The sequence below is a fragment of the Squalius cephalus genome (genome assembly GCF_949319135.1).
Source record: "Squalius cephalus genome assembly, chromosome: 21".
Classification (NCBI taxonomy): Eukaryota; Metazoa; Chordata; class Actinopteri; order Cypriniformes; family Leuciscidae; genus Squalius; species Squalius cephalus.
This window is the reverse complement of record NC_137142.1, coordinates 25,216,434-25,241,589: the sequence shown is the minus strand read 5'-3', so window position 1 is coordinate 25,241,589 and position 25,156 is coordinate 25,216,434. Positions and strand designations below refer to the sequence as shown.

At 37.1% G+C, this 25,156-nt stretch overlaps 1 protein-coding gene across 2 annotated transcripts in view; it reads left to right on the top strand.

The window, feature by feature from the left end:
- Positions 1–25,156, top strand: part of atrnl1a (attractin-like 1a) — a 260,286-nt gene that overhangs the window by 131,703 nt on the left and 103,427 nt on the right. Inside the window, exons 26-27 of one of the 2 annotated variants that reach the window (XM_079856417.1) lie at positions 7,636–7,697; positions 18,546–18,624. In XM_079856417.1, the coding sequence (XP_079712543.1) occupies positions 7,636–7,697; positions 18,546–18,624 (141 nt within the window). Of the gene's footprint in view, positions 1–7,635; positions 7,698–7,805; positions 8,327–18,545; positions 18,625–25,156 lie in introns of those variants that run through there. The other variant, XM_079856418.1, reaches the window with a different exon arrangement.

Genomic DNA, 25,156 nt, shown 5'->3' with positions numbered 1-25,156 from the left:
CTCATTGTGGGCCGAAGCAGAACTGCTGCATTAGATAGATTTCTGTGTTGAATGGCCATCTTGTCGCAGCCATTCTGGACCAAGGAATGAGGAGTGATTTGATTTTCTCCACACACAGCTCTTATTTTCCCCAGTCCAGTAGACATCATTAAATATAATGCCTTTAGTAATCTCATTTCTTACAGACAGTTTGTGGTCTAACTCAACCTCTGTCCATCTCTGACATGAGCGAGTCTTTTTGGATAACGGGTAAATTGAAACGGTTTGCCAGAAACACAGTGGTGCCATATCGGTTGATAGCTTTATCACAGCAGATTGGCTTTCATAGCGGTGAAAGAGAATAGGTAAAGCTAAGTGCTCAGTGCCCCACAATACGAGAAGGCCATGAAAGCAGAGGTTACTTAATTTGCTGTGTCTGTTCTCACTTGTTCTCTCCTTTACCATATGGAGAGAGAATGGGGGAAAAAGAGCAAATCTTGTACTGATGTGAATACTGACAGGGCAAAAATAACTGTTACATATTTGCTTTATTTTATCAGTACCTTTAGTTTAAATTATATATATATGTGTAATTATGTTATTATTATATTATGTGTATATATATATATATATATATATATATATGTGTGTGTGTGTGTGTGTATGTTTTATGATAGAATTGATTAAGTTTTAAGTTGAATTGATTAAGATTAAGCTAATGTAGCAAGTGTTCAATCTGTGTAATTTTGGATCACAATATTTTAGTACAGATTTATTAACATTTTTAGGTTTTTGCTTCAGCAGTAGAGTCAATAAAATATAAAAGCAGATGTAAGGCCTTAGATCACCAAAACCTGACATTTTGGGATGATTTGATGCCAGATGTTATTGTGAGTGTGTATGATTTAGCATCATGTCATACAAGCATTTGATGAGTTAGTTCCACCTCAGATAATATAGGTGAGCTACATCTTTGCATGTGACTTATTATAAATATGATGCTCATTTGAATATTGTAGGTGTGCATAATATTCAACTAATATCTTACTGCAGTCATTAGGTTATGTCATGAATATGTTAATGTACCATCTGCAGAACTGCCGATCTTCATTCTCTCTCTCTCTCTCTCTCTCTCTCTCTCTCTCTCTCTCTCTCTCTCTCTCTCTCTCTCTCTCTCTCTCTCTCATAACACTTTTAATATTCTTGGGAAAGGTACAGGAACATCTATTTTTATCCTTTCCCTTGCACTCAAACGCAAACAGCATGTTTGCAGCAGCATGTTGTTCAGTGACCAGTGCTGAGGTTAGCAGTGTCCTGTCCTCACCTCAGCTCTTGATATTCTTCTCACAGAAGCGTTGTAGTTGCCTTTAACAGCTCCCTTTGCTTTTACCTTCAGGCCTCACAGACCCTCTGATTCACCCTGACTCTTGTTTTGCCTAACCTCAGGGTTCTTGGTGCTCAAAGGTGGTATTGAACTTTAAAAAGCACATGCACTCAAATAATCACTTAGCATCTGATCTCTGTACAATGATGGTGTTGTGGTGTCCACTTTTAAACTAACATTAAAATGCTAATTCTCCTGTTTTTTCTAGATCAGATCGTTCTAGATGGTCAATGTGCTTCTGAACTCTGCTTCCCAGTTTAATTTTGCATTAGTATTTCTAATACATATACAATACATGGTCCCTCAGTTCATAGTGTCAAAAAGTTTGAAAACACAGTCTCTTGTTTAAATGTTTTGAAAAACCAATAAACTGTTAATCATAAAAAGAAAACACACGGCCTCATCCGTATTTTTGGTTTATTATTATTATTATTATTATAATTTTGTAATTATGTCCTTTATAGTTTGCTGACATTTTGTCAAGTATCTGATCTCGTGTACCTATGTGCATGAGTTTAAGTACAATTTGAGATCATAGCTTCTGATTGACGCCTGTAGTCTGCAATTGGTAGTGTAAAGTATTCAGCATTAAGCCAACAACATGACAGAAAACAAGACACTAAATTGTTTAATTTGCTGTTTGCGTCAATCTTGTAACATGCACAAGGCCTTTGCATGCGCAGCTCCATTCTATTACGTTAGCATAAATATTTTTGACAGATTGAAAGTTTCATAAAAGTGGGTCTGCCTGCATGAAACTTTTTCTATAGTGTTTTTCCTGTCAAACTTTTCTTCCAGATTGCATTGGACTGCAGCTAAATGTAAATTAGATGTGTAAGATAGCATTTTTGGGATAATTGGATGCTAATGCAAAATTAAATCAATACATTTAGTACAAGTTGGCCTTGGATATCATCACACTTTTTCCAGTTAAAAGAAAAATTATGATAATGCATCCCTGACATCTGGCACAGTGTTCCACAAACTTCCTTTATAGTCTAGCACGCTTTTTAGTAGCCTAACATTTCACTAAATTCTTTTGCTGTCATGTCAAGTTAATACTATATATTCTCTATATGCAACTGGATGATTTGTGGTTCAACTCTGTGTGGCAAATTATAGCTTAATCAGTGTAAATAAATTACAAAAAGACAGTATGATACAGTATGTGCTAAAAAACCTCCCTTCTACCCCATCTTCATTAAAATCTGATGCTGTAGCCACTGTAAGGGCAGCTGACACGGCCCTACGAGCCAGAGATCTGCTTTAGTGGACTTTGGGCCTAAACTCCTGAACCTGCAATGACCATCAATCACAATTTTCAGGTTGTTAAATCTCTTCTGTAGATATCTCAAATTTACAATGTCGGGGAAAATGCAAGAGCTTGGAATCTGCTAGCTAGCATACCCATAATGTTCTTTTATATCCTCAAAGAGCTCTTTAATGGAGGTGGAGAAGTCAGGGGTTATTAGCTAGAAGCTGGAGTGAGATGGAGAGAAAAATGCTGACGGTAGATAAAGACATCATGAGAAACTCAGAGCTTGTTAGGGTTTTTATTATTTTAATTGACAAAGCGACAGCAAGTCATCAAAAAGCATATGTCTGCCATGGCTTGGAAACAGCTAGGACTAGATTTGAAAGAAGTATCTTATGTTCACCAAGGCTCCATTTATTTGATAAAAAAAAAAAAAAAAGTAATATTGTGAAATATTACCATTTAAAATGACTGTGTTCTATTTTAATAAAATGTCGTTTATTCCTGTGATGACAAAGCTGAATTTTTATCAGCCTTTTCTCCAGTGTTCAGTTTCATGATCCTTCATAAATCATTCAGATGTGCTGATTTGGTGCTCAATAAATCATATTATTATTATCAATGTTGAAATAGTTGGGCTCCTTAATATTTTTGTGGAAACTGTGATGCAATTTTTTTTCTAGAATTCTTTGATTAACAGTTCAAAAGAACAGCATTTCTGTCATGACAACTCTCAGACTGTTTGGCATGGTAATGTATATGACAAAGTTAATATATTTGGTCTTGGCGGAATAGATCTGCTACATTGCTGCAGTTGTTGGTTATTACTGTTGCTGCTGCAGAGCAAGTACGAGACTTGCTACTGTCAATACATACATGACACGATGTTGTGAGCAAGTAAGACATGCTGCTGCTGTTCAATATAGCGTGCATGAATTACCCGTAGCAGATATATACAGGTGGAGCTGGGGAAGGTGGGGGGTTTCTGAAAGTGTTCTGCACTGCTACAGCAAATGCTAACCAAGTATTGAATAGGGGTGTGCATTGGCACTGCCCTCACAATTCGATTCGATTACGATTCACCAGGTAACGCGATTCTACGATGCATTGCGATGCATCAAAATTCTACTGCACACAACAAGGCAAATTTTTCATCAGTCATGAGGCAATACAAGCACTCAGATATTGAACAGCAGATTTTATTGGCTGCTATGTGTGTATTGGCCGAAATGTGCCCAGATGTCCGCTTTCCGTGCTTTGGGTGTGTTTTTAATTATCGCGGTCATCTCCCTCCGCCTCAGCCATCTTGATTGTTGTTGTTGTTATGCCCCCGGAAGTAATTGAAACTTCACAACTTTATTGTCCAACTCAAGGCCAGAAAATAAACAGTGACATAATCGATTATAGCACTTTGCCGCATCGATGCTGAATCGTGCATGCCCCGCATTGCGATGCATCGCCGAATCGATTATTGTTGACACCACTAGTATTAAAGGTTGAGCATGCAAGCTAATTGGCTACTGATACAGCAGGAACCAATCCGCTGTGCCCTATAGAGAATGATTTGATTGCAGCAGGTTGAGTTAAGGACCTATTAGCCTGCGCCATCTAGAGTTTCATGACAGAACTTTGTATTTACTTGAAATATATATTTTTCTAATATATATATATTTCTATATTACTATAAAAGCTTTACTGTCACTTTTCTATCTATTTAATTTATCTTTGTGGAATAAAAGGATTAATTTCTTTAAAATTATAATAATAGTAATTGTACTGACCCCAAACTTGTGTATTGTAGAACCCTTCTACACCTGGTATTAACATGTATTTCATACCCGAATATTTTTTTAGCCACACTACACTTACATATTCAGATCTGATTGCATTTATTGCCACTTTCATTTTACATTAGAAGTTATGTTAACTGTAACATTTACCATTTCCTTTCTTTACAAACACCTCAGTAAAGTCAGTAGAGATTAGATGTGAAGAAAAGAGAATGGTTTCAAATCATTCCTTTTGGGGAGAGAAATGAGGTAAATTAGATTCCATTAAAGATAATTTGATAAATAATCAGATATTGTTGAAACCCTGCAACACAACATTTCAGCAACTCAGTCATGAGAAATGTGGTTATGTGCACCATAATTGAGCCACCCATTAGAGGGCGACTCACTTCTATGTACAATAAAACAAATTTTATGAGTCTTCATCTCCTGTGCATATATCATTACTTAACCATATTTCTCAAAAGCGCTACTAATTATTTTTTAATAAAAAAAAACAAAAAAACATCTGTACCTTTAAGGATTTGCTAATAGTGATTGTCTCAATTTGTGTGTTACCGCTCTCAAAGCCAGCATGATGTTTACAGTAAAAGGCTAAAAATTAGGAGTGAGGAGGAGTCAAGAGCACTTCAGTAAAGGTACCAGCTCCAGCCACTAGCTCGGCCCGCTTAATGGCCAGTCCCCCTGGCAAGAGAAATCAGCTTTTCTCAACACTTTCTTTCTTTCAGTTTTTGATTGTCATGCACTTTCACTGCAAAAAGCAAATGCCAGTAAATCACTTAAGGGCTGACCAACCCCCTCACTTCCATCTGTATGCACACACACCTCCCTATCCGCTCTTCTCCATCTAACCTAATGCTTCCTTCTTCCATTCAGAAATAACAGCAGGTTTTTGACGTTTGGAAATATCTCATAGATGTTAGTCACGGTTCATGATCATTGGCTGTGCACCCTGGCACTCATGGACACATGCACAATTTTTGCTTCCTGCATAGTGCGTGACAGAGAGGGTCCATCATGCGTAATGTCTGTATGTGTGTGCGTAATTGCCACGCTATACCTGGCTCTGTTTTTGCATTCGATAATAGCATGTCCTCTAAGAAAAAGAAAAGTGCGAGTCCAAAACTCATTCAAACTAAGTAAACACATTTTGTCGCCTGAACTTTTAAAGCACGCCACTTCTTGAAAAATAAATCACTCTGATAACATCTGACATTTACAAATTGACATTTTCTTTTATCAGATGGTCGATTTTTAGATGGAGATGGAGTGCGGATAAGATTTAGATAGGTTTAGTTGGGAGAATTATGTATTGGATTCTCATAAGCAATCGATGTGAGTGGCCTCAGATATTGAAAAGGCAAATAATTCGGTCATGTAGCTAAAGTAATCAGTGAATGGACAGGAACCAAGGATCTTATTTGTGGGGCTGACTGCAACAGCTGAGAAATCAAATGCATTTTATATAACAGACTGTGGTTATTGTACAGTTTACGTAAGGGAAGACGGAGAAATGTTAATCCACTGAACCCCAACGATTTCAAACACTATCTACAGTTATGTATTGGTACATGGTCCTTTGTGTATTTTAATGAATTAACCATCACAGACTTTCATTCCCAGTGGCTTTGGGACTCTTTCAATCTAATAAATATAATCAAAACTTATATGTTTGTTATATACATGCATATTTAATTGACTATTAACAGATTTGAAGCTGTACTGCAACTGTCATGCAATGTGAAAATAAATTTTGATTTGTTTAAATGTGTATGTTTGTTAATCCATGCTCATAATAGTTGCATTGTAGCAGCCTCATCTCGTGCGCTTTCTTTCTCATGTGCAGCCACATAGTAAACACTCCTGATATAAATAAAGTCAAATACAAAATGACACTGCATCAGCTGCTTCTCAACATTTTTACTTTTCCATAACTATTCGTACAATAGAATATGTAAATGTAATATTCATGGCCATAACCATTCTTAAAAACTCTAGTTTGTATAATAACAAAAATTCATGTTTTTGATTAAAGACTGGTGAATTAAATCATAATAATAATAATAATAATAATGTGTACGGATAAATCCTTTATAATAAACATGTAAAAAATTAAAATTGTCAATTTTGATTTCATGGTGACTTTAATGGAATTGTTAAAAAAAAAACGTTTTTGAATACGCCGTCTTCGAACTATTGCTACAGCCACAGCATGTGACAGTTATTAGAACTTAAATATTAATGATACTTATGATAAAGTAAATCTTTGTTTTGATATTTTAAGCATTATTAAATTGATCTAAGAATATTGTTTAGTTTACAATGCAATCATAGTTATTCAGGACATAAGTAACCCTTTGAATTTCAGTTATGTTAGTTTTAATATGGAGTAAAATTTAAGTATTATAGCAGCTTCAATATTGTACTAACACTGTTAGTTCTAATTGCCTAGTGTTTTAGAAATGATATAAATACATGTATTACTGCATAATTAGCTTACTTTTAATTGCTTTCCATTATGTGGATTATAATATTCCATAATGTGGATAATAGCTTTTCTTTGTAAAAAAACAAAACAAAAAAAAAACACCTTTCTGAACCATATAATCTTTTAGAATATTTAAGGTTGGGGAATGAACTTGAGATATTATGTGTGGGGAAAATTCATGCTGCTTGTTTTCTAAGAAAACTTGCCAAGTTGTAGAAATTAATATGCCATGAATATATAATAAAACTACTTGCATGTCAAGTCAAAATTATTTTGATTAGAAGCATTTATTATTCTACAGAAAGTTTGCAGAGTACGTTGCACAACAAATTCAAGTTAAATTAGATCAACAACATGAACACTTGATTAAATTATATGTCAAGTTTATTATAGGCCATCTGTTTTTTTAGAAAGCTTTTAAACATGATTCAACAGTAGTTTATTTGTTTTGTCACCTAGCCCAGTATGTTTATTTTTTCCCCCCTTTAAATTTAAAGCCATTTGGTGATTAAAACATTTATTGAATTAAGTTAATTTCCAATGCACCGTAAATCGATGTGTTTTGTTTTTTACACAAACCACATCTTTCCCATTATTTTTAATATGAGTATAAGGCTGTCAAGAGACAATATGTCCCATGTTAAATATATTTGGGCATCCTTCAGTAATGGTTTAATGTGATATTTTACAGGAGTGATAATAATCTAATATCTCTACCACCTTTCTTCTTTTTTCATAGATATCCTTCTCTCAGCACAGCAGCATCATGGACTTGGTGCAGTTCTTTGTCACATTTTTCAGGTATGAATACTTTATTAATTTAAATGTAATGTTCTGTGAAATTAAACAGAATAATATTTGTGAATAAATTAAACATTTCCTTATTCTGTAAAATGCATTTAATTCTAGGTCTTGGAATTTAGTGAGATAAGCTTGCTGAGAATGCAAGGATGCATTAACCTCACCATCCAGAAGCCATTAATGAAACTGGCTGATGAATAAGCACAATAGGTGTAATTGTGTTGGCTGTGATGAAGCCAAATAATGCCACTCTTGCTATCTCCAAAAATAAATGCATTTCATGTTGTTTTAAAGCATGTTTTAAAGGACACATTTTTGCGATCAGAAACAGCAATGTGGTCTGAAGAAATGTTCACGGAAGATAATTTTTTTGGAAATGAGTAACCCCACAACTTATGATATATAATTTTAATATTTTCTAGAACATAATAGGTGCATATGTCCAGTAGAAGCATTACGTCTGTGATATAAAAATTCAAATATATGAATGTACATGACCGTACAAAAGTTTGGGGTTAGTATAAGTATTTCTTTTATTTGGAATTATTGGAGGTGCTGTATGTTTGACTGTACTAAAGCATAAAAGTACCATAATATGTTTGCAGAGATTAAACAAACATGCTTAGTCCAAATACTTTTCTCTGAAAATCAATGCTACAGCCAGTTATTCTACTTTGAAATGTGCGTTCCGTGTTGGAATGTCTGTTTTTGTTTTGATCTGTGCAATCCCACCAATTGCTAATATTCCCAATAATATTTCAACAGCCCGGGTTGAGAGTTAATGGGAAACGCAACCCATTGCAGTGAGCAAAGTAACTGGGTCAGAAATCATAGATTCTGTCTGACCTAAAGCGCCTCTGCAATGAAAACATTGTAAAGCTGATCAACTTAGTCTAAGGCATGCCGCTTTCCATATTCAGTGGCGATTTTGTATGTCCTCAATCTGGCAACCTGCATGAGTGTCAAGTCTGAGGAGGAGTTCAACCACTAGCTGTCAATGTTACATACTGCACTTTTAAGCCTTTAAATTGACACATTAAATTGATGACAAACATGAGAGTAAAAACATTTCTAAAGCAAAAAGATTTATATTTCAAATAAATGCTGTTCATCAAACATTCTAAAGAAAAAAAAAAACTAACCCTAACTTCTTACTCTACACTGCAGCCTGGCTATTTTCAACTAATAATAATAAGAAATGTCAGCTTATATGAATGATTTTTTTAAAGGGATAGTTCGCCCAAAAATAAAAATTCTGTCATTATTTTCTCACCCTCATGTCGTTCCAAACCAGTAAGACTTTTGTTCATCTTCGGAACACAAATTAAGATCTTTTTTATGAAATCTGAGTGATTTATGTCCCTCCATAGACAGCTACGCAACTACCACTGGTGCTTCAAAAAGTTCATAAAGAGATAGTAAAACTAATCCATATAAATTTAGCTCTTTAGCCCAAATTTTCTGTAGAGACACGATCGCTTTATATGATGAACAGATTTTAGGCTTTTATTCACATGTAAACATTCATCAACTCACATAGTTGTGGTAAATGGAAGCTCAAGCATGTTTGCTTGACGTGCGAGAACCAATGATGTTCATTCTCGTTTTATGCTTGCACGTTTGAGCTTCCGCAAGAACCAGTGAGGTTTGTTCTTGCGCTTCAAGCAAGTTCGGTTGAGCTTCTGTTTATGTCCGCTGATCAATGTTTGTATATTTCTGATCAATATTTTTACAGAATATTTTTACAATATTTTGTTTTTGATCAAGTAAATGCAGCCTTGGAAAAAACTTGTTGTTTTTAAGGGTGAACCTGCACTACTTTTAATTTGACTCTTGAACAGCAGCCAGAACTATATGCACATTTCTGCAGGTGATGGAAATCATCCATTTATGTGAACGCACAAGATGTTTGCAATTGCATGTTTTCATTTTTTGTTTTCAGTAGTCATGTGTTCAGAAATACCATGCTTGTTGTACATCCGGACAGTCAAATTACAGAGCTGAGTGACCACAGTTGTGTTTAAAGTGCCTCAAAGTGCAGCAAAATAATTACATGCCACCTACTCTGTATAAATAATAACATGCCGCCTGCCACAGTATGTATAAATATTGAAGCTTGCGCTAGACTGTCAGCTGCCTCTGTATTGTGTTCTGTGGGATTTTTAACTGTCAGGTCAACACAAATGTCATGTAACGTCATTCCAACCTTTACACATCAATTTGCTTATCACAGAAAAACAGAATGTCGCTATGAATAAACTGACATAAGGCTACATTGCTATGGTTTAGTCATGCCGTTTTTCATTATAATCGTTTTACTTATTTGATACATAGTTTTATTGGTTTTTATTAATGGAGTGTGCTGGAAAATGCACCATAACACTGTAACTTTGACACTGGCCATTTATCTTGTATGTATCCATATTTGTAAGGATATTATTGTGTAAGCGCATATGCCCTGACATTCACAAAGGTTGAGGTCATGGCAACAGGGATGCGATGTATGCTATACAGATTCTTGGATATATTATCCAGTATGAATACCGAGAACACTATTTTTTTTTTTTTTTTTGTTGCAATTATGGGCATGGGAGTGTGTTGATAGATATCAAAGTTGAAGCTAGAGGCTGTAGGGCTTTGTTGTTTGGTGTGCATTTAGTCTTCTGCAGGCGAGGGACACGTCTAATGTAATTCATCTTGGCATTTGAGGGAGATTGGTGCGTATACTTTATTTCCCTCCCCCTTTTTCTCACTCCCTCATATCTTCTGGCTGTGGATTCACAGCTCTGGTTCTCTGTCGAGAGTATACTTGGAGTTCAAGCCAAGCACTTTCAAAGCCGAAGTGACCGACTCAAAATGACCAACTCAAATGACCGACTGTTTTACAATGCCAAAACAGATATCAAGCCCTGTGGAAAATATTATATTGTGGTAAATAAATAGAGTATGCTTCACTGGCACACTTAAGTTATTTTAGTTACACAGATGAATAGTGGTGTTTGTTTGTGAAACAGAAGTAGCTAGCATTGAGTATTGATTTGGAGCTCTGTCACTTAAGCCGTCAGTGTTTTCTCTGTACTTTAGTTCCGTGGCTTGGCTGACAGTTTGTTTTTGAATTTGTAGGATTTTTGGGGAAAATAAATTGTTCTTTTCGATAGAACTGGATACAGTGTCCAGAAATGTGAAAGTATAAATATATATATACATACACTCACCTAAAGGATTATTAGGAACACCATACTAATACTGTGTTTGACCCCCTTTCGCCTTCAGAACTGCCTTAATTCTACGTGGCATTGATTCAACAAGGTGCTGAAAGCATTCTTTAGAAATGTTGGCCCATATTGATAGGATACACTCTCAGAAAAAAAGGTACAAAAGCTGTCACTGTGGCGGTACCTTTTTCAAAAGTTACACTTTTGTACCTAAAGAGTGCATATTAGTCCCTCAAAGGTACATATTAGTACCTAAATGGTACATTTTAAAACCTTCTTGAAGGGTACTGTCCCAGTGACAGCTTTTGTACCTTTTTTTCTGAGAGGGTAGCATCTTGCAGTTGATGGAGATTTGTGGGATGCACATCCAGGGCACGAAGCTCCCGTTCCACCACATCCCAAAGATGCTCTATTGGGTTGAGATCTGGTGACTGTGGGGGCCATTTTAGTACAGTGAACTCATTGTCATGTTCAAGAAACCAATTTGAAATGATTCGAGCTTTGTGACATGGTGCATTATCCTGCTGGAAGTAGCCATCAGAGGATGGGTACATGGTGGTCATAAAGGGATGGACATGGTCAGAAACAATGCTCAGGTAGGCCCTGGCATTTAAACGATGCCCAATTGGCACTAAGAGGCCTAAAGTGTGCCAAGAAAACATCCCCCACACCATTACACCACCACCACCAGCCTGCACAGTGGTAACAAGGCATGATGGATCCATGTTCTCATTCTGTTTACGCCAAATTCTGACTCTACCATCTGAATGTCTCAACAGAAATCGAGACTCATCAGACCAGGCAACATTTTTCCAGTCTTCAACTGTCCAATTTTGGTGAGCTCGTGCAAATTGTAGCCTCTTTTTCCTATTTGTAGTGAGTGGTGAGATGAGTGGTACCCGGTGGGGTCTTCTGCTGTTGTAGCCCATCCGCCTCGAGGTTGTGCGTGTTGTGGCTTCACAAATGCTTTGCTGCATACCTCGGTTGTAACGAGTGGTTATTTCAGTCAAAGTTGCTCTTCTATCAGCTTGAATCAGTCGGCCCATTCTCCTCTGACCTCTAGCATCAACAAGGCATTTATGCCCACAGGACTGCCGCATACTGGATGTTTTTCCCTTTTCACACCATTCTTTGTAAACCGTAGAAATGGTTGTGCGTGAAAATCCCAGTAACTGAGCAGATTGTGAAATACTCAGACCGGCCCGTCTGGCACCAACAACCATGCCACGCTCAAAATTGCTTAAATCACCTTTCTTTCCCATTCTGACATTCAGTTTGGAGTTTGGAGATTGTCTTGACCAGGACCACAGCCCTAAATGCATTGAAGCAACTGCCATGTGATTGGTTGATTTAGATAATTGCATTAATGAGAAATTGAACAGGTGTTCCTAATAATCCTTTAGGTGAGTGTATATTAAAAAAAAATTAATCGCACAATGTGCTGTGATTAATCGCATTTTCCCCCAAGCTTGTAATCATCAATATTTAAACCTAGAATCACCTAATTAAATTAAACAACACAAAGGAAGTATATTTTAAATTATATTTTAATGACATCTTGTGAACTGTAAACAGACTCTCCTCAGAACCACAGAGTAGTTGTTCCCATCAAATAAAATGCGTGCAGCAACATTATAAACAAAGTGTAAGTTGAATATTAAAACAATCAAGGTCATCAAAAAGTCTAGATTAGTTTAGAACTTAAGCCTATTGGCCAAAATCAATAATTTCTATTTATGCACCAACAATGTAAAAAAAAAAAGTGCCAGTTGAATTTAAAAAAGGTACAGTACAGTCGACATAGGCTAATCGTTCTTCTCGAGGGTATATTGTAAGACTCGACTCAATTTGAATGATTTCTCTCAGTCCCTCCCTCGTCTTCCACAGTGATTTATTTTATGACTAATTATCAAAATAAAGTATAGTCCTACAAAGCTATTATTATCATCAGTGCATGTGATCAGAGCAGGTCATTTTACCACTGTTGCCCAGCATCGCTATACCAGCTCAGTAGGGGCTATTGCAAACAGAAGTCTACTACTGAGAAATTTCACGTTATTTGAGTGGACTTTGCTTTTCCAGTGAGTGATCGGTACATGATTGGAGCGTGAACGACAGAGCAGAACGCGCAGCGCAAACACGGAGCAGAATATTGAGCAGAGAGTGCGGCGCACGGACACACACACACATGAACGGAGAGCTTGTGAAATTACTAAACAAGCTGCGCGAGAATGAAACATGATCGCCGAACACGGAGGGGCGGGGCGGCATATTTTCGGCCTTTTTTCTCTTTCGGCCAAAATGAGGCAAAAAAAAAAAAGGTGCTGCGTCAATTGCGTTATTTTTTTTTATGCGTTACACATCTCAAATTAATCGCAACGATTACAGCGTTAATTCTCCCAGCCCTAATATATATATATATTTAAAAAAATAATAAATTTAAAAAAATTTTTTTTACATTTTTTTAAATAATTTTTTTACATTTCAGGATTCAAAGTTATCTCAACAGGAAGAAGATCACTTATGTACAGTCTGTTGTCGAGAGCAAAACTGTAACATCTGAATATAAGTGAAATTACCCTGCATTGATTTAACTGAATATTAGTATGACAATATTTAAACACTGGCCTGCCTCTAGTGCTGCTACAAAAGTAAGTGCATATTCCCTTCAGTGTTTTTTTTTTTTTTTTTTGGCCTTTGAAGCATTTTCTATGTCTGGATGTCACAGTAACCGTGTAACTCTGACTCCCTAACCTGATTGGCTGTCAGGATGATGGATATACCACAGTGCACCAGACACGCTAAAGAGGTAAACAAACACTTCTCTAGCGGAACACAAGTGGGCCTGGTAAACTACTTACTACAGAGATTAAAGCCAATTATATTTCATATCAACTTCATTCTGCATTCACAATTTGTTCCATTCAAAGTCAGATGTGAGATATTCCTACTTGATGTCTAGGCATTTCATTGCTCGCTGAGCAGTTGTTTGTTTGTCAACAGAGGGGTGTCCCATTAAGCACATTTTAGAGGATAAACAAGGATGTTCTGCAAGGTAATAGAGGATCATTTACAGTGTTTTACACATCTGTATTTGCAAACATTTGCCTAAACAAGTCTGATTATCATTTGATGTAGCATCAATAATGCAGATTTGACTGATTGATGCATTTTGTTTGCTTAAAACGTAATGTTTATCATAAACTTTGTATATCTCATTGGGTGCCGCCATACTTTTTGAAGTTGGAAGTCAGATTTAAGTGATGTTTCATAGAGTGCTAGAGTCCTAAAATCATCAGTGAATTAGCATTATTGAACTTATGGTGTCAATTGGTTTTATGACTGGGTTTTTGGTTAAATGCTTGAAATAAAGTTTGTGGGTAACACAGGCTCAATATATTTTCACATAGATCAACAAAGCCCCACTTATGTTTATTTATTTATTTATTTGCTTTTTAGCTTCTTACTATTTTGGCTATTCATAATTGATTACTATTAAATTCATAATTGATTTTAATTGAAGTTGTTGATTTGTGAAGATTATTTTGATGAATAAAACGTGTTTGAATAATAAATAATTAATTTCTTAATTTCTGCAATACTCCAAAAGCCAATGTAATGTAATGTTAGCTGTAATGCTAGCTTTTGTGTTGGCTTAAATTACATCATCCCAGCAACTGTTTAATGGAAAGCAGCATTATAGTATATTGTCAAAAAAACTTGGTGGAAGAATAAAATTATTATATTAAAGTTAGCCAGTAAAAGATTCTTTTTTTTTTTTCTTATTCATGCATTTGATTAGCATATTACCTCCAGCTCATAACATAAACTTAATTAGAATTGCATTTCTCAAAATCTTCCTAAAATTTTAGAACACCCTCCTGAGAGACTGTAGGCTGCAAGCCTCAAGCAAGAAGATGGATATTTGTCTCTTTATGTTTCATCTAGCTTTGATAAATTTGATGAGCTTTTTAATCAGTCTGTAAACTCTGCTGTCTGTCATTCTCATCCCAGAGGTTTTTTTTTTTTATCTCAATCCATTCAAATATTTGTCTTCCTAAACAAAGAGACCGCTACACAGACTAGGTAGAAAAAGTATTCATGAAAATAAAGACAATTAAAATAATAAATGGTACAATGAGAATAAAAGAACAATACATAGTGTATGTATGTTTAGAAGAACCCCTTTTAGACATACAGTAACTGGTGTGTACTTTGAGCAAAGTCTCATTAGCTTTGAAAATGCCTTTTGAATATGGTTTCTTTGAAGAGTTTCTATTTTGCCATCTCTGCTCTCTTAGAGCTCCAATAAATGAGCAAGAAAAACAGTAACAATTAAAGAGTGCTTAAGCCTTTCACCCACTCCTCCAGCTAATTGGTGACACCGCAATTCGGTTTAGCCCAATTACATGCACTCTTTTTCTCTTTATGTTGATTAACGTTCATCCACCTCTCTTTTTTTTTCCTACTGGCTTCCGTCAGGACAGAAGTTATCCACGGGCTGAAGCGCGTACTCATATTGCCGTTGATGTTATTTACGTCCTGAATGCCTGTGCTTCACTGGCTGGCGACTGGAGGCAATTCATTTGACTTGTGTAACTGACTAAAGCTCGTTCTCTCCCACTCCTTATTTGGGTGTAATGGGGCTTTTGTCCTCTGTACCTATTAGAGCGAGTGAATACAAGATTATGCATTATTGTGACTCATAAACATAAGCAGGACCGGGGTGGGATGACAAATAGATGCAGGAAGTGACTGTGATGGTGTGCATGTTTATATCCTCAGCTCAGGTTGTCTATATTGATTGTGTAATCCTTGTAGGCTGTTTGCTCTCTCGGGCAGCTTTGGTAGATTGCCTCACCTCTTTCATGCTTCAGACTCTTGTTGCTACCTGCAAAGATCAATACTACAAGCTGATCGGACTCTACAAAACGTGACTACACATCGACCACTTTATTAGATACACCTGTTTAAATGCCCGTAATGCAAATATCTAATCAGCCAGTCTCATGGCAGTGTATTTTTAGGCATGTAGTCATGGTCAAGATGATCTGCTGAAGTTCAAACTGAGCATGAGAATGGGGGAGAAAGGTGATTTAAGTGACTTTGAACGTGGCATGGTTGTTGGTGCAAGACGGGCTGGTCTGAGTACTTCAGAAACTGCTGATCTACTGGGATTTTTGCGCACAACCATCTCTGGGGTTGTTGACGTTATAGGAGAATGGCTAGACTGGTACGAGCTGATCGAAAGGCAACAGTAACTCAAATAACCACTCGTTACAACTGAGGTCTGCAGAAGATCATCTCTGAACGCTCAACACATCGAACCTTGAAGCAGATGAGTTGCAGCAGCCAAAGACCACACCGGGTGCTTCTCCTGTCAGCTAAGGAGTACAATACAGGAAACTGAGGCTACAATTCACATGGGATCATGTGATACAATAGAAGATTGGAAAAAAGTTGCCTGGTGTCTCGGTTTCTGTCTCGGTTTTTCTTTAGATGGGTTAGAATTTGTCCCAAAGCTCATACTGGTTTCTTGCATGACAATGAGTTTTGTGTGTGTGTTAAAGCATTTTTTCCTTTATTTTTAACATAAATACTAATATTGTAGGATTCTTTTTTCTTCATTTTTCTAAATTTTTTCTATTTTGAAAACTGGTTATCTTTCTCTCTCTCTCTCTCTCACACTTACACAAAACACTACACTACACCTGAATATGTACAGCAATTGTAACTCAATACTGAGTTAATAACAAAGGAAAAAACAACCGTTTTTTTAGTTGGCCACTTATACTTTATAAACCTAAAAGGTTCATAATAGTAGGCCTCCAATAAGGGTATATATTACTCTAAGGTAGTAATATGTACATTTTAGGGGTAGATAAGTTGCTAAGTTGTCATTGATATGCCACCATGCTTTAAAGGTACAACAGCACATTTTGCAAATTTTTTTTCTGACAAGGTACAAATCACTTTCATTTCCAGATGAAATGTCTACTTGAATGGCCAGCCTGTTTTTTATTTAATATGGTGTCTACCTTCAATCAGGACATTCGTCATACCACTTAAAAGAATGTGCTTTTATAACTTTCTCAGTGAAAGTGCTCTGGCAGAATTGGTCCTCATTCTCCATCCATTAGAACTATTATCCAGCTCGTTAGGAATTAATTGCCCTCATCATTAATAGATTTAATAAGGGACCTCTGACTTGTGCTGATTGGGTTTTGAAATATGGTATATGAAATGGTTGAAAAGGCAGTTTCATGCTCTTGTATTACCTCAACTACACTATGATTAGTCCAGAGCTAATTTTAGCGTTTGAACAGCTTCAGATGTAATGAGCTAGTCCCCTTAATATATGGTGCTCAAGCAAAGAGACTAGGAGAACAATATTAGAGCCCAAGACGTCCCCAAGATGTGCACTTGCAGTAGGGTTTAAACCCTTCCCATGGTGCAGATTCAAATTCATCATTGTATAATACCCCATATACTTATATTATACATTCCATATTTTTGCAGAGCCTCACAAAGCCTCAGATTGTATAATTTGAGAATGAACATTCTTCCTCTAGGCAGTGTCTCTGTGGAGTTGATGGTATGTATTTGTAATAATTCTGGCTGAATGGAGGCTCTGTTTGAATGTGAATGATGGGTAGATGACATTGTCCCCAGTTGCCCTCTGTTCCTCTGATGTTCATGTCAGTATTTTGACCCTTTGTTAAGCTCCCCCCCCCCCCCCCCCCTTAGATTACCATGTATACCATTAGTTTAAGTGAACAGAATTTTTCATAGAATTTCTACAATGCACTGTAATACTAGTACTGAATTTGCTAGTGCTTTTGAAGTTGTTAACATTTAAAGGGGTCATGACATGAGAAATCAAATTTACCTTGAAAAAAATGAGAATATACACCAATAGTGATATTTTATTGACATGCTTTTGCAGTTGATTTTTTAGCGTTATGGATAATTACAAATAATTACAACTATGCAACAAATTAGGGTTGCTCACAGTTCCACAGAAACATTACAGGACATAAAAACAATTTTGTTACAAAGTCAAGCCCTTGTAGGTCTTAGAGGAGGTGATTGTCTTAATTTTTTTAAATATATATAGTATGACTCAATCCTCCCACATTGCAGGCACACATTCTGAAATTTGTTCACCTGTGCTTTATCATACTTCAGCAGCAGGTGCTGGCCGTGAACCTAGGATAAAAACAACAACAACCAAATAGATTGTGTACTGTATGACCACCAAATGAACTTTAGTTCCATGCATTTGTCCCCTTCTGCCAATTGTAAGTACTTTAAAACACAGTATGTCTTGAGCAGTCTGTGTATGTGTGCGAAAGGAAATCAGACCTGTTGCAGTGCAGATGTGCTTGTTTTTCACTGCACAGGGCGGTATTGCGTAAATGATTGACGTAACGGTCTGTTCCATACGGCATTGATTCTTTCATGCTGGATGAACTTGTTTATCATTGATTGTGTGATTGAAATACAAATATGTAACAGCTGTCCCCAGTCCAGCCTAGAAGGTTAGTGGAATGTTATCCACAATTGCAAATACGAACTCATGAATCTTATTTGATTGACTGATCTATTGATTTTCCATGTGTCTTGTCTCCAGCTGTTTCCTGTCCCTGCTGCTGGTTGCTGCTGTGGTTTGGAAAGTCAAACAGACGTGCTGGGCATCACGCAGGAGAGAGGTAACATCTGTACATTAGCACTTCCTGTGCTCATTGACATGTCCATACTTGTATTGGCTATTTCCTGGGGTTTCTTTATATGTTGCCCATGATTTCAGGTTTAGAGCTGAAGTGTTTAATACTATGGCTCAACCAATAGCAGGAGTTTGGGTCGGGTCTTTCAGTTTGCAGTTTGTGCAACTAATGAAAGGCAATTTAGCTTCAATGTGTTTGAGTGGCCGTATGCATTTGCATTTACAGGTTTGTACTAGCTAGGATGATATTGCTTTTACCATCTGTGACCTCACATGTTGCTCCTGGGTATGGTTGATCTTTGTAAATCGTCTTATGACTTTAACCTCATTATAGGTTATGAAACTCACTGTCATGTGTTGTTACTGTGCCCAGATGGAAGGACACTGGGTAAAGTTGCTCATTTTATAACGCATTCCTCGCAGTGTCTGATGGGTGTGTAAATGTCACCTGCATGCCAGCCGAACTGCCTTCTTTTAATGAGAGAGGCACAACAATAAACGCCACAATTTTCCTTCATTACCCGTCTGCACAAACCAATTAACCCTCACGGGGCTCATGTAAAAGGGATGGATTAATGTGATTTAGCTGTCTAAAAGCCACAACAGATGCCACCTTCACTCGCTTTCTCTCTTTTTATTTCTTCGTTTGTGTGTCATTTTAGAGGCTACGTAAATGCAAATAGGAATTTGCAAACGAGTCAGAGCGTTTCATAATCAATACAGTAATCGAGGCCACTGTAATTGAAAGCATATCGAGAGCCGTAAGTGTGGGTTTATCGGAGTTAAATGCATGCTGTTTTCTGCAATGGCTGTCACAGTTGCGTTTTTTCTTTTCAGCAAATATCTTCTTGTAGAACGAGCATTTATATAATGGAATAGCTTAAACCAAATAAAATAAAAAAAAAGCTTCACACTTCATTCAGTGCCCGAAAAGCCATTTTGATCAGAGAAATAGAATCACAGTGTGATTTGATAAGAAAGCTACATTAAATAATGAATCAATTTAGAGTGTTGTGTACTTCATTGTAAGGTTTGGCATGAGAACCCGAGTGATAGTCCTGATCATCAAAACAATCTTCATTTTCAAAACACTTCACACCAGTTGAAATTCAGTAACTGCTATACAGTACATGTCAAAAAGACCTCATTTTAATTTTTCCTCGGTGGCTAACTTGCAAGTCGATTCTTCAGACAGCAATTTGTGTCAACATTGTTCATGGTGGTTTCAGTTCAGGTCAGCACAAAATGGTCTGAGCTGTATAACAGGACGTTCACACAGGGCACATTCTTCCTTTCAGAGAGCTAGATGGAGTGCAAATGAATGGAACAGAATTCATGGGTTTTGAGACTTTTTTTTTTTTTGAGAATCACTTTTTAAAAGTGCTCCTCTCAACTTGACAACACTTTAAAAATTCAGCATTTGTGGTGCAAGGCACTGAATAAAAACTGTAACTGTGTTTATCTGTAGCTGTGTTTTGCACCATTCACAACTCAGTTAACTCTTTTCCCTCCATTGACAAGTTTTTCTGGCAATATATGTTTTACTGTTATACAGTGGGGGCCTTTGTTACGCATCTTCTTAAATAGTACCAAATCTCCAGATCCAAAAAAAAGCTATGAAACAGAAACATGCGATAGAAGCATTGCTTACAGACATGTAATCTAACATGATCATCAAACATTTAATGGCATATGAATCAAAACTGCCTAATGTTACTGAATGAAATGTCACACCCACAAAGAGGAATAGGACTGTGCAAGCTTTGGTGGTGTTGATGGACTCAATGTATGCCATCTATGTTTTGGTCATCATTCTGAATCCGATCTGGACAAAGACTTTGTCAAAAAATCGTTTTGGAAAAAAAAGTCTTTGCTTTTTTATGAAACTTCCCCACATTCAAGTGTTGATTTAAAAAATGCATAAAGCTAGAATAAAACATTACAGTACAGTAAAACATTACAAATGAAAGGTAGGTTTGTCAAGGCAAAATTTGAATGAAAGGTAGGTTTGTCAAGGCAAAATTTGAATGTTGAGTAAATTTTAAGGTTTTATAGGCTTTACAGACAGACAGAAAAGTATATCTGTTTGAAATATCACCTATAGAAGTTTGTAGTTTATTTTTATATATTTGACAAAATTATGAACTAGGGTGGAAGAACACATTGTTTCTCACAATGCCTGTTGAAATGCTTTAAATTGTAATTCAGTAAATTCCACTTCATGTAATTCAAATTCCTGTGGGTGTGGTCAGTTAAATAAAATGTAATAAATCTTAAGAGAACCAGTCTTCAATTCTGAATGTTGCTAAAGTAGGAATGGGCATTTGGCTACTCCACTGATATTAAAGCAACTGCAATCTTAAGTATTCTTACAATGGAAGCTGTACGTGTTTGTTTGTTTGTTTGTGTGTGCAATGTGTATTTCGCTGTGTCCGGATCTTAGTTAGCTGATATGTCTACATTATTTATGATGTCTGTCACATATCGGCCAAGCTCTGCTGTTGCCGCTGTAGTTCCACCGAACCTCTTTCTGCTGCACACATCCACAGTCATTTTTCACATTCCGCCCAACACAACAGAGCTCAGGTGTCAGGCAGTGATGATGTCAGATCCAGCCGTATCTGTACCACACAGCTCCAGTCATATCCATAAACAGCCAAGTTGCTTTTGGCCGGCTGTAGCATCTGATAAAGATCTTGTAGCGCAGACTTTATCTCTGCTGTGCTTTTATGTTTATGTGGAGGCTGATAAGTTGTGATCTCACAAGTTTTATGGAGAGCCGCATCACTCCACTCCTACTGCTGCTTAATTGTGTTGCCTCATTGTCAAGCCTCATTGCTGACAGCGGCTATCTTGTGATTTGCCGCGTTGGATACTTCAAGCCCGCCATTGCTGCCCCTTCATCACTCCCTCTCTCTGAAGCCATCAAGTGGGAAATTAACAATGCAAATCAATGGAGCTGAATGGTGTTTTTTTTTTATGATCCTCTCTCTCTGATGTATTTAGAGCATGAATGATTATTTCGGAGATAGATTACGGACGGACGGCGCCGTGAGCACTCAGGGAATCAGTCAATATCCTCAAATGGGCTTAATTCATTATTTCGTTCCTCCTCCTTTCTAAAGTGCAAAACATTGAGGGGGGAGGGTGGGATTTTCATTTCATTCCACCAAATGTAATATAATTTCTTTGCAGCTGCGATCAAGGGGATATCGGTCTCAGTCTGTCGGCACACGGATGGAAGTAATATATAGAGTAGCTGTGCTATTTTTTTGGGTTGGCACTTAAAATCCATAAAATTCCCAAAGGGAGAAATTCCATGCTGATTCCTCATCCGAAAAAGGAAGAAATAATGTAATCTCTCCAGTATAGTTAATTATGGATCATAACCGAGAGTGTGGAAAACAAATTTAGAACTGGGTTTATGATAATTACTCTCCCAACAATAATTTCTGGATATGAGATCAAACAATCAAAACCACTTTGAAATTCTAATGATGATGCACAAGACGTCTTGTACAGATGTCTATGAATCTCCTAATAGGGTCTCCCCCCAGCAGACAGGGATTTAGCACTATTTTGACAACTAACCTCATTAAGTTTTGCTGTTGTCTTGCCATAAATGTATAAATAAACAAAAAAGACCCTGCATATTAATTTTTTTCTGGCTTTTTTGCTCTATAATTCATGCATTGGTTAATACAAGCTTTCAATGGCCCAGACAAACATGGTGAAACTGAACACCAAGTGACGTAATTGTTAAATATACTTAGCCTGGTCATATTAAACATGCACTGTATTTTCTAGATAAATCTAGAGCGCTACAGCACCACCACCAAATGAGGATTATTCCCAACTGCCTTCTTGTCGCCTGTTCAGTTGTAAACACACTGCGTCTCCTGTCAGCCAGATGTTGGGTAATTTTATCATTTGACAGTGGCTCATTCCACGCCGATCGGCCAAACCCCTATACGCCTGCACAGAGTACAATGAATTGATGCTAATTTATGAAATATCAGGTTGTTTTGAGGCTTGAAGTGGGTGTGTTTATTTGACCTTTCTGCCACAGTATGGTAATTAGTATAATTCCCTGTTACAGGAATTAATTATTTTGAACAAGATAGTCCCATTTTCTTCAGACATGGATTAGCATATGTTTAGGGGGTTTATTTATTTAAATTATTTTCATTGTAAAATATTTAGAAGTTGTGATAAAATTTTGATGCTTCAGATTTTGTTTAATACAATTTTTTATTTGTTTGTTTGTTTTTTCGGTCAGAATAGCAAACAGTGAGGTGATCTTTGACACTGTTTATCTTTGAAGCCAGGGTTTATCTGGCCTATTACACAGTGTAAATATCATCTCATATTGCACAAATTCACTTTTGGACTTTGGATTTCATTATTATTCAGTTATAGTTCAGTTTTGTGATGAATTTCTTGTAAAATGCTAATTTCTCCACAATGTTTTTATCCTGAAAAGGCATGAGCCATCTCAAATATTAACCTTGTCATATCTCTATCAAACATCCCTAGGAAAGCACAGATTGAGTGCCAATGTACACATTTGCAAAAACTTTGACTCAAGGTTATATAAGGTCTTAAAAGATGGTCATCTCTGGCAGCTGAAATGAGGATGTTGAAGTGTCAGTATTGCTACATATAGAGGTGGCTGCTCTTTACAGTGTTGGCTAGCAGTGCCATGCTATCAGCTCCGAGCAGGTGAGCGTCTTTATCATCTAAGGCTAGATTAGCCCGAAGGTCTTGTCTGCTTTTCAGAGGCGTCTTAAACACCAACATCAATCTTCAAAGCAGCAAAATCAGTCTCACCCTCTGCTTTTAGCTCCCAGGGACAAGACAAGGACTCTCCTGAGAATGCCTTAAAATGGTGTCCGAGATCTTTTAAGCACAGGTGTTGGGTGCCTGTGTTGAATTTCATGTGGCTTTTTTTTTGGATTGATACTGTGGCTTTTACTGTTGTGATAAAGAGAAGATAGATCCAACTTAAATCAATAATTATGTACTATCAATAATTTGCTATAATAATAATATAATTCAATAAATACTTTTCAAGATGCATACAGGTCCATTTTGTCAGGTTCTTTTTCTTACCTCATGTCTTATGATTTTGTCGCACTTCCCTTTAGGCAAAATGGGCACATCCTATTTAGCAAATATCAACTTATGTCTTCTATTCTCAGCCTCCTTAACCTGACAGAGGAGATTTGCAAATGACACAGAGAAGACTTAGACAGAAGAGGGGAACAGGGCTGTCTGCTCAATTACACGTTTGCTTAGTGAGCAGTATAAACGTTAGCCTGCTTTCAGTCAGCATAAAGCACTGCGGATTCAAAGAAACAAGTCCTCAATAAAAAATTTAAATGTTGCATTTGCCCCAATTGAGTAATTTTCAGCATCACCATGCACTGTCGGTGGTTTAGAAACAATCTATAATAGATAAAAGGCTTCATACAAAACATTGCAGTCAGAATCACAGAAGAACTTATGGATGCACTTCTCAAAACTCAAAGACTCAAAACAATTTCAAAGGTTTTACCAATATTTTTTCCCTTTTTTTTATTTTTATTTTTTACCAATTTTACCATCCACAATAATTACTAGCAAGAACATATACACTATCATTTAAAAGTTTCTGTGTTGGTATGATTTAAAAAAAGAAGTTTCTTATTCTCACAAAGTAGCCTCATTAATTTGATAAAAAATACAGTAAAAACAGTAAAATTGTAAAATATTATTACAATTTAAAATAACGACTTGGTTACGTATGGTAACCCTCGTTCCCTGAAGGAGGGAACGGAGACATACGTCGTGACCGACAATAGGAATCTCGCTAGAGAGCCCAGTCTACTTCGAGTGAAACTAAACGAGCCAATGCACATTGCCGTGCAATCATTTGCATCAGCTGTTCAGCCACGCAGCGCGGGTATGTAATGAGCACAGGGTGCGATTGCACTTTAGTTTTTTGCTGAGGAGCCGAGCCGATGAGCTGGCTGAGCTGGCTGCCCCTGCGGGTCACAGCAGATGTGGCAACGGGACGTACGTCTCCGTTCCCTCCTTCAGGGAACGAGGGTTATCATACGTAACCGAGACGTTCCCTATCAGTCGGTCACTCTCGGCATACTTCGTGACCGTCAACAGGAATCCCTACCAAAGCGCCACAGCTGCTGCACCCCATCCAGCGCCCTGTTCAAGCCTCTACCCCTTCTTGCCTGGACGATAGGAGAGGGCTTACACAGAGTATGCCTGTCACTGTTGTTCTGTGATAACCCACACAGTGAGATTTTTGGATAACACTGGGAAAGCGTTCCCTTTCTATGGAAAAGGGGAACGCTGCAGAAGCCACATTCTTCGGAGAGTTATGTGGAAAATACATATGGACTAGCTCAAAAGTTGTTCTGCATATGAATACTGAGTGACTTGGAAAGACAATGGAAATGGAAGCAATGGAAGCCCAATGGAAAGACACAGGCTTCGATTAGGAGCAGTCGTGGAAGAAT